Raw genomic sequence first — 9991 nt, forward strand, 5'->3', positions numbered from 1 at the left:
TAAAATACATTCGATTGAAAGTCGTGCTGGGTGAAACGAAAAAAGTCGTTCTGACTGACACGAAAAAAGGGGGAAATTCATGCCAGTAAACACGAATTAATACATCACAGTTCGTGAAAGTGTCATGAATTCCCGTGAGACTGTGTTGAAATTTTAGTTTCAGTGCCACATAGAATGTGTTGCATGGAAAAAGACTATGCTGAATACAAACAGAGCACAAAAATGTTCAAGCTTTGATCTAGTGTCAGACACAAAGGATCAACCCCTGAGCCTACAATTATTAGCAAGAAAATCTTATACAAAATTGCATTTTAATTATTCACAATATATTGTGTGACAAAGACGATCATTATAGCATTGTTCTGATAATTAAATCCTCTCCATTGTTCCTCACAAGAGCGATTATGATCTCTGGTGACTGATGCCTGTGAATGATATAGATAATGATTGTCATAAGCTCTTCTGCACGTTTAGAACACAAGATCACTGAGATTTTTCCCTTTCAGAATCTTGCTGAGATGACTGAGGTTCTTCAGGAAGGCTCCTGATGTAAAACCCCTATCAGCACCAGCAGATGTGCTGAGATATAGACACAGACGCAGAGGAGGGCTTGATGCCATCACACGTGTTGACGCCACACGGTCCAGAGTAAACTATCATGCTTTCATATCTCAGAAACTAAAATGGAACATAAAGAAAGAATAGAAAGGAGAGGACGTACATCATGTGTATAGGTTAAACTAACACAGTTGTCAGTATAGTGATACTCTGTTAAAAAATGCACAATGTTGCTAAGGAGACACATTCACATGCCTGTACAGCAGTGACAATTTACTTCGCAAAATATTTCAAGGGTCATGGTAAATATTTACGTTTATGCTTTGGGTGGACACTTTTTTCGAAAGTGACTTGCAGTGTATTGAATCTATAGATTTTTTGTCAGTATGTACTGTGTTCCCTAGGAATCAAACCTATGAAATTTGCAATGCGAACACAATGCTCTGTCAATTAAGCTTCAGAGTATAAAAGTGTATGAAACATTTGCTATATTTGGATTATGTGATTAAGTGTGAGTGGCATCCAAAACTGTTGTAAAAGGCAAACATGACCAAGTTGCATTGCTTTGCAACGGCAAAAAGCCTACAGTTATGATAAAAAACTACTGTACAAATTATGAAAACATGTTTTTGAACTTCCTTATTAGGATATTGAATAAATTTTGTGAAAGCAAGAAAACCGTGACTAATGTTTTCCTGCATTCTTAAATAAAAAGTGCTTGGTATCGAAGAACTTTTTGGTTCCATAAAGAACCTTGAACATCTGAAGAACCTTTCTGTGTCACAAAAGGTTCTTTGTGGTGAAAAAAGGTTCTTCAGATTTAAAAAAAGACAAGGTTCTTTAAAGAACCTTTGACTGAATGGTTCTTTGTGGAACCAAAAATGGTTCTTCTATGGTATCGCTGTGAAGGGCCTTTTAAGCACCTTTATTTTTTTTTAATTTATTTATTAAAAATTTTTTGTCGTTTATCTCTGCCAAATCACATTTTTTTCCATTGTATTTTTATTGAATTTTAAATTTAAAACATAAGTACATAAACGTATGAATAAAGGAGGTGAGATAAAGAAAATAAAAGTAAAAAGCACCTTTATTTTTAAATGTGTGAGGTCCCTCAACACAGCAAAAATGTAGATATTTTATGATTTGGCTCATTTTGGCTAATTCGTATGAATTCGTACGATCTTATTCATAAATTTTTGTAGATTTGCTATCGTGCCAGTGACGTTTAGGGCCGGGGTTAGGGGTGGCGCTTCAGTATTGCTTATTTTCTAGTCATCATTTGTTTTTTTGTATGATTTACAACTTACAAATTCATACGAATTAGCCACCTTGCGACATAGTTACGAATTCCCATGAGATCAGGTTGTTTCCCTGCCTCTAAACTCTCAGGCACATAGAATTTGTACATTTCTGCTCCTCACGCTAACCATGCTGGGTAAATATTGGACAGAACACACTGCTGGGTTGTTTCCACTCATGGTTGAGTGAAGACAACCCAATTGTGTTAAAAATAACCCAGCATTGGATCATTTTAACCCAGCAGTGTGTTATGTCCAATATTTACCCAGCATGGGTCAAAAACAACCCAGCACTTTTTAGAGTGCCGTTTCACCCATTTAGGTTTACACTGTGGGTTGACTCCTGTCTGGAAGGCCTTTTCATTGTTTTATTTGTTTTCTTTCAAATAAAGAATATTTCATGAACACCACAGAAACAGTTCAAGAAACCTTTGTGGGACCCAAATCCACCCACAATTTGTAAAATATAAATAGACATTAAAGCAAGGGGAAAGCAAATGTTCTTTTTCTCACCATGCTTTTCATTTGATCACAGCTAAATCTGTTTATAAAACGGTCCTTGATTCTGATTGGCTGAGCAGAGTTCCAAGCCGTTATAAAATACCCCAATTTTTAACGGCTGAACGCATTCCATAGCCTAAATATCACTTTGTTTACTTTATTTTATGAAACCTTGCTACGCATATGGAATAACCGTTTTAGTCACGTTGTGCCACAATGCCCTTAGCTGTTATAAAATGCACTGTAACCCACTGTTTATTGCTTTAATACATGACACATTTTAGAATCTGATGATAAAAATATGGAATGGAATGTATTTTTAAAATGTGGGGTTAGTCATGATTATTTACAAGAAATAATATTTTAATGTCAGTCTGAAAGCAACATTTATCAGAAGGACTGAAAACAAAGGATATTAAATAAAAAGATAAGTAATACATTTATATTCCATACTGTGTAATTTGACAATTTCTTAACCTTGAATTAAACAGGATCAAAAAATATTGAACATCATATTATACGTATAATGTGGGCTCTATAATGACATATAATCATATAATGAACCTAAAGGATTAAATAGTCCAAGATGGTTTATGAAACTGTCTGACAAAAAATGTAAATATGTTCTCCATTGAAACCAAAATTGAAATAACTTTTATCATCTCATGAGCAACGCCTCTACAGAAAACGGTAATGGTCGTTTCACAGATTTTTTTGAGGAGTTTTGATTTGCCTCCATTTCTTCCACAAGTCCCGATGACCTGCTGCTCCTGTGTGGCAATTTAGCTTGTACCAACACGTCCCCCATTCCCACTGAGAGCGGCATGTCTTGCTTTGACATGGTGTCAACAACAAAACTTTTGGACTTAGCAGAAAGATCAACAGAACTGCTCTCCGGCAAGGTCTTAACCATGTCGACACCCGGACTGTAGCGATGTGGCGGAGACCGGCTGGAAGGCAATGACAGACATTCTCGACTCAACTCCATGTCTGTGAAAACGTCCCAGTTCTCACTGATGTCTAAAGTCTTGAGTGCATGTGGATGGCGGGACAGATCACAGTCAATCAAAGCTGGGCCGGTTTTGGGAACATGCATGTATGTGGGCATCATGGGGTCGTACAATGGGTAAAAAAATGGCAGATGGGTGGATGGCACCACAGTCTGGAGAAGGAGAGCAGGTAACTCTTCCATCTCTCTGTGCCTCAGCTCTCTCTCCACCATCACGCTGTCCAGCTCTTTATCAGCAAATGCTCTCCTTTTTCTCATCCGAATACTGACCGGGGGATGATGGGGTCTCTTTGGCCAGTCCTCCAGCACAGGTGGCTTGTAGCCTGTGGCATGACACAGATGAGCCTTTAAATAAGTCTATAATGCATTTTAAAATCACTTCAAATTAAGTGCAAAGATACTTTCTTCCTTAATTTCAATGGAATTAGTAAATGCATTCCACTGTTTGCAAAACTCATATAAATTTTAACCCCAATTAAACATAACAATAACTCAATAAATACATGCAAATTATGATACACAAAATCAGTTTGACCTTAATATTGACACAGCAAGAAACACATCGGGGAAAAACAAACTCCAAAGCAGTCGTACGAGCCAATTTTTCTGTAATTTCTCTATCCCTTTGCATAATTTTAATTACCTTAAATAAACACAAACAGATCTATTCCCGACAGAGAGTTCTGTAGCATAACGGGCGAACTAATCACGTTTCTACAGATGTCACCGTTGAGGGTGCAACTGTGTTAATGAGACGTGTGTTAATTAAGGCTTACCCTCCAGAATACTCTTTGCCAGGAGACTAGGTGCTCTTGACAAGCGCTGGTAGGCTGAGCGTCGGAGAACAGAGCTGTTTTTCTGACCTTTTTTACCCTGTTGGAAAGAAGGCACAATTCATTATTCATTGGATGGCATTCATCCATGGGATATTTACAAGATACTAATGCTATAGAAAATAAATGATAACTACAAAATGAGAGTTTTTTTATTTACCACGAGTCCTTACTTTTTTGCATCAAAATTGCAAACAAAATACAAATTATTTAAATAGGTTACTTTTTAAAACCGAAATTTTTCACTATGGGAAAGTAAAAAATAAAAAATAAATAAATAAGATAATAATAAAATATCAATACCATGTTTTACTAATTAATGCCATTTTCTGATACAAATTAAGTCTAAATATAACTCACACAAAAGAATCCATAATTTCTACCGATCACAGTTTAGGCCATAGCCTATAAAATAATTTATTTATTTATTCATTGTGCCATGGTATTTGTCATGTTTTGTGAACACAGTAGCAACAAGTAGTATAGCCTACTATACTCTTTGAAGTGTTATATTATTTGACCATTTTTTTAAGAAGCTGTTCTAAAGCTAAAGCATAAATGTCATAGTTTGCACATTACATTGTTTTAGTTATTTAGACGCACACTGAACTTTAAATTGCAGTGAACAAACCTCTGTGGCCTGCTGTCTCCTGAGGGCGACTTGCGCTGCCATCACCCTCTGTCTTTCCACGACGAGCTGACAGTTCGCGCACTGACAGTCCCGCCAGCGACACAGGCGCTTGTGGCCCTTGAGGCGCGACACCACGCCGTGATTCCTGCAGCGAGCGCACTTCGGGCTGCGCGTGAGCTTGCGCTGCGCCGGAGCCTCATCCGTCATCTCTGCCTCAAGCTCCTGTCCGTCAACTTTCTCCACGTCAATCGCTACATCCCATTCTGCTTTGAGTGACTCTGGTTGGGTCAAATCTACTTGTGAGTCTCTGTCCAGTATAGTAGACATTTATTAAAGTAACGCACTTCTAATTAAAACCGCCGCTCTCTATGCCATGGATTAAAACCCCTTAAACCGGTTTTCATCTACCGTCGTTCATTCATTATAGGCGAACCTGGTATGTTCCAATGCGCAGGCAAAGAAAAGTCTTAGTGGAAGCTGCAGTCAGAGTTTGAAATTATAAGCCATTCAGCTGTGCTGTGGAATCTGGAGGGTTTCCTGGAAGGTTGCTTCTCACCTGGTTTGCCAGTGTATTTGCGCTATCGGAATGAAGGAGGGTTGATCTACTAGTTGCCAAGTTTCAGCTCACCTTTCTCAATATTTTGCTTGCCTTGTTGTGAGTTATTGACAACGTCACAAGGTTAATGCAAACCCCTCCTATCTGCTCGTGTTACTCAGGATCAACACAAAAGCTTTATATGATTTTAATTTGTTATATATCATAGTTGATTTACTAATACCTTTTTAGTTCTTAAAATGTTATATGACATTTCAAATGTTATCTACTGTTTCATGTTTTTATAATGGTAAAAATAAAAAAGTTAAATACGCCAATATTTCATTATTAGGATTGCATGTAAAACATGCCATTAATGGAAGTTTTAAAACCCAGATTCCTCTGGACACATACATTTTCCATTTCTGTGGAAGCAGCATTTATCAGAATAAATGTTAAGTTTTTTTTTATTTCATAAATTATGACTCTTGTTAATGTTAATATATTTAGTACATTGTCACATCTGTTATATTTTAAGAATTTCAACAAAACAGTCAATTTCTTTTTTTTCTAAATATTGATTGAATAATAGTTGCTGTAACTTATGTGCTATAGTGCATAATTTTCTTAGCTTTAGTCTTAGTTTTCAAAATTATAAATCTTACATTATACCAAAATCCACATGGCATATTATCTACATAGTTTAAACAAATTTTGAATTTTACTTTGTCATGATTTAAGTCAAAAGTTACCTATAAAGAGTACTGGACATGTAATCATGTTACATGAAAAGTCATTCTGGTTGAACTGAGAATAGTATTATTTCTGCAATGTCATTATTGTCCCAGATGCCCCAAATGGTGAAATTTATAGCATCAATTAAATAGAACAATTTACATTAACATTATGCTGATCATTTAGTGTAAACATAAGGATAAAGCAATAATAGTAATTTCCTGCAGCATAGAAGTGCATATTTTATTTACAAAACATTTAGTCCCACCTCATCCAGGAAGCCTGTCAATGAAATGGGTCTGAAATAAACGTACCTTATTTAAAACCTTATAAATCGAAAATCTAAAAATAAATATTAATGTAGAATAATGATTGCATCGGTACTGTATTCTACTTTCAGAAGTGGCCATTTTATTTTAAAACAATTATTTGAAATATAATAAAACAATTAAAATGAAAAATTAACTGCATTCAATTTCTCACTGTGTGCTTTTGCTGCTCTGTGGGGATAGTGCAGACTGACCTTTGTGATGCCCCCTTGTGGTCGATATTGATATCGTCTGGACCTTCTGGGTATTAAATAATGTTATCTTGGGTGCCCCCTTCTGCCCTACAAAAGTAATCACACTTTGATTAAATGTGTTTTATCTTTTGTGTTCGTGAACCATACATTAATAGATCTAGGCCCGGTTTCACAGACACGGTTTTAAGCCAGGACTAGGCCTTAGTTGAATTAAGATATTTATGTCGCTTTTATAAAAATGCCATAGAAGAAAACATTACTGGTGTGCATCTTGAGACAAAACAATGGCACTGAGATATTTTAAGACATTTCTGGGCAAGGTATATTTAGTTAAGACAGGTCAAACATTGATTTTAGTCTGGGACTAGCTTTAAGCCTTGTCTGTGAAACCGGGCCCTAATTGTGCATGTAAAAGGTTTAACTGTTTCTTAAACCATCTGTGAATATTCATAAGTGTTCTTATAATTTATAACAATAGCAATATTTTTAATTGCACAGCTTTTTAAAATGATGTGCATTGAAAAAAATTCATAAACACAGACAATTTAATTACCAATAATGGTAGGCTACATTAAGGCTTAATGTTCTCTGCGGTAAAAAGACCTTTTATTATCATATTTTTCTCCTTAAAACACTTCATCGTGGGTACTTTTCTAAACAACAGTTTTGTATAAATTCAGGAAATTAACCCCAAAATTATGAAATAAAGAAATAATTTGTTCACTGTTTGCAGTTTTTTTTTGCACAGACCTATGACTCCCTTTAAAATTGCACGATTTAAAAAAAAATCCAATTTGTTTCACACAAATTACGTTGCTTAATCAATTTTCAAGAACGGAAAGACCTGAAAAAATCTATTCTTTAGGGGCATTTTTAGCCCTTTTGTGCCCTATTAAAAGTTTTCACCTTGCATTTTGTAAATTTCTGCATCTCGAGGGAGACGAGAATCCTTAGAGGCCTCTAAACCTGTCAAGAATAAAGAGATGTTATTGTTTTCCACTTCATTGACAGCTAAACGCAATTTAATTGAATCTTTGATGTCATTATTTAAATGAATATGTCAGATCATAGTAACAAAATCATGCATAGCTCTCTATAACGAGGACATTAATGATTCATACCGTATAAGCATAAATCACTTTGTTGCATGTTTCTTGATGACTCTGTGAACCAATTTTTTGGGAGCGTCTGATTTTTTCCCTTGGCATATCATCAAATTGCCATCACATAAAATTATGTTTATGACATTGTTTAATTACCCTAACTTGGTTTAATGCACATCTAGAAGAAAATCTTTGAATATGCTCCAGCAACTTTCGATGAGATAAAAGTAAGTTTCTCTACATTTGAAGGCACTAAGTTTGACTTTCAAGCTGAAGGGTGCGCAGAATGTCAAGCACCATCAAAAGCCGCTTAAATCACCTGGGCTGTGTTCAAAGTCCTGTCAGCATAACGGACTCATCTCACATATTCCAAAAAGTTACACCGTGATACACCTTTAATGTAATATACATACGCTTCTGTTAGCTGACCCATGTGAGTTAATAAGAAGAAATTAAACTAGATGTATCATATTTATTTTAAGTGTACTGTATTTTAGGTGTTCATACATATACAAAGTATAAAAAAGAAGAAATATACTGTTTTAAGATCCAGACCAACGGACATATATGGCTGGAGGCCAACAGATGGGATGTAACACTGCATAAATTAATTTTCCTATAAGCAGTATTATTATTTAGGTATTTTTAGTGAAAAACGTATAGCAAATGTGATAAGAAAAATAAATGTCAATAAAAAAGTTTACATTTATACAAATAAAGTTTCTGAAAATAATTTCAATGAGGTCCAAGCAAAATTTGATTGTCCTTCTGGTGGCGCCATGTTTTTTTGGCTGTGGTATACTCTAAAAGAGTGATGTCCAACAGGTAGGACATCCAAGTTAACAATACTGGGGTAACAGACAAAACAGAGCAAAAAACAAACAAGAAGCTAAAGAAAATAGGGTAGGGTATACAGCATGTGCATAAAGCTGCCAGAGGGTCCTTGAAACAGTGTGTGGTGGCACGACCCATGTGTGGTCCACGCTGCCTGATGCTTGATGACCTGAAGTGAATATTTAAGCCAAAGACAATCTCTAGTCATACTGAACATAAACAGACTTTTATAGTTTAATCCACTTCTTCCTTCTCTGCCAAACAAAAACCACAGGGCTTCAGCTTTATGCTAAGATGTCATGACAGGAGAAGTTGTTGGGCAAAGGTCTCTATGTTCGAGGGTATGAAACTTCCAAAAGCATTTCCGCTACTCCTTGAGAAATATTGATGCTGTCGAATCGAGTACTTTTTAGCGGTAAATCTGTTTTCTTTTCCTTTGGCATGTTTTTAATGTGACATTTTTTTACAGATATCCAAAGCAATTCAGAGTGCATTTCAGGTTCTTTGGCCAACGCATGACCTTTCATGCAATGCTCTGCCAATTTTACATTTAGTTTTACATTTTTCTGCAGGAGCATTTCTCAAAGAACGTTCAAATCACATTATTCGTAACATTAGCGTAATTTGGAGCCATGCTCTTCGACTGTTAAGTACAGTATGTGCTTAACATGCATACCACGACGAATTGAGGCAAATCGATGTAATTATGTCTTATCTTCGAGCAGATCTTGTCATCTTACTAGACACTTACTGTTGCAATTACTGTTGATTTCTGACACCGTTTGTTCCATGACACCGTTGCGCATCCGATGTGTGAGACCTGAAAACAAAGAGTAGGCCTATCTGAATCGCTGCTTCATCAGGAGTACGAATTTCTGACAATTTCAGCACAGGTTAATGAGATTCACTTAATGTAAAATGCAAATGCAGCAGTAACCTCAACTGCCTTTGTGAAGAATGCTTCACATAGAATTTCTCTATCTATCTATCTATCTATCTATCTATCTATCTATCTATCTATCTATCTATCTATCTATCTATCTATCTATCTATCTATCTATCTATCTATCTATCTATCTATCTTTCTGGCAGTCCGTCTGTCTTCTTTGTCACTTTGTCTCTGCCTGTTTTGCGATGCATTTTGGCTCTCTGCTCCTTTTGTGTTCTACGCCCGTCTGGGATGGTTCTGTTTCTTTTTTCTTTTCTTTCTTTGTTAAGAATGACAAATTCATTTTAAATTGTTCTTATTTTGTCATGAATTTGCATAAAAACAGCAATGACACAAATAACAAGACATTGAACAGCCACACAGGTTGTCTTTTTGGGTGGGGGGGTTCTCTTGCACTGTTTTTACAATCTGAGCAGAAGGCAGGGACTGTCTCAGAATTAAACAAAGGTACGGCAAAGTGTAAAAGCTTGATACCCCTCCCT

General features: G+C 36.0%; 1 protein-coding gene across 1 annotated transcript; it reads right to left on the bottom strand.

Annotated features, from left to right (window-relative positions):
• Window positions 1-1653: 1653 nt before the first annotated feature.
• dmrt2b (doublesex and mab-3 related transcription factor 2b) lies at window positions 1654-5446 on the bottom strand. The gene is made up of 3 exons (XM_057338473.1): window positions 4831-5446; window positions 4143-4239; window positions 1654-3689 (listed from the first exon to the last, which is right to left on the bottom strand). Exons 1-3 carry the CDS (start codon window positions 5155-5157, stop codon window positions 3016-3018), a joined length of 1098 nt encoding a protein of 365 aa, XP_057194456.1. The 5' UTR covers window positions 5158-5446; the 3' UTR covers window positions 1654-3015.
• Between the last annotated feature and the right edge of the window lie 4545 nt (window positions 5447-9991).

This window comes from Triplophysa rosa, linkage group LG7, assembly GCF_024868665.1.
Source record: "Triplophysa rosa linkage group LG7, Trosa_1v2, whole genome shotgun sequence".
In the NCBI taxonomy this organism is placed as follows: domain Eukaryota; kingdom Metazoa; phylum Chordata; class Actinopteri; order Cypriniformes; family Nemacheilidae; genus Triplophysa; species Triplophysa rosa.

Excerpts from the sequence above, each read along its gene's own strand:
- dmrt2b (XM_057338473.1), bottom strand. The coding sequence starts at position 5,157 with ATGTCTACTATACTGGACAGAGACTCACAAGTAGATTTGACCCAACCA. Across the intron at positions 4,240-4,830 it reads GGAGACAGCAGGCCACAGAG|GGTAAAAAAGGTCAGAAAAA; the intron begins GTTTGTTCACTG and ends TCTTTCCAACAG. Across the intron at positions 3,690-4,142 it reads GGCAAAGAGTATTCTGGAGG|GCTACAAGCCACCTGTGCTG; the intron begins GTAAGCCTTAAT and ends GTCATGCCACAG.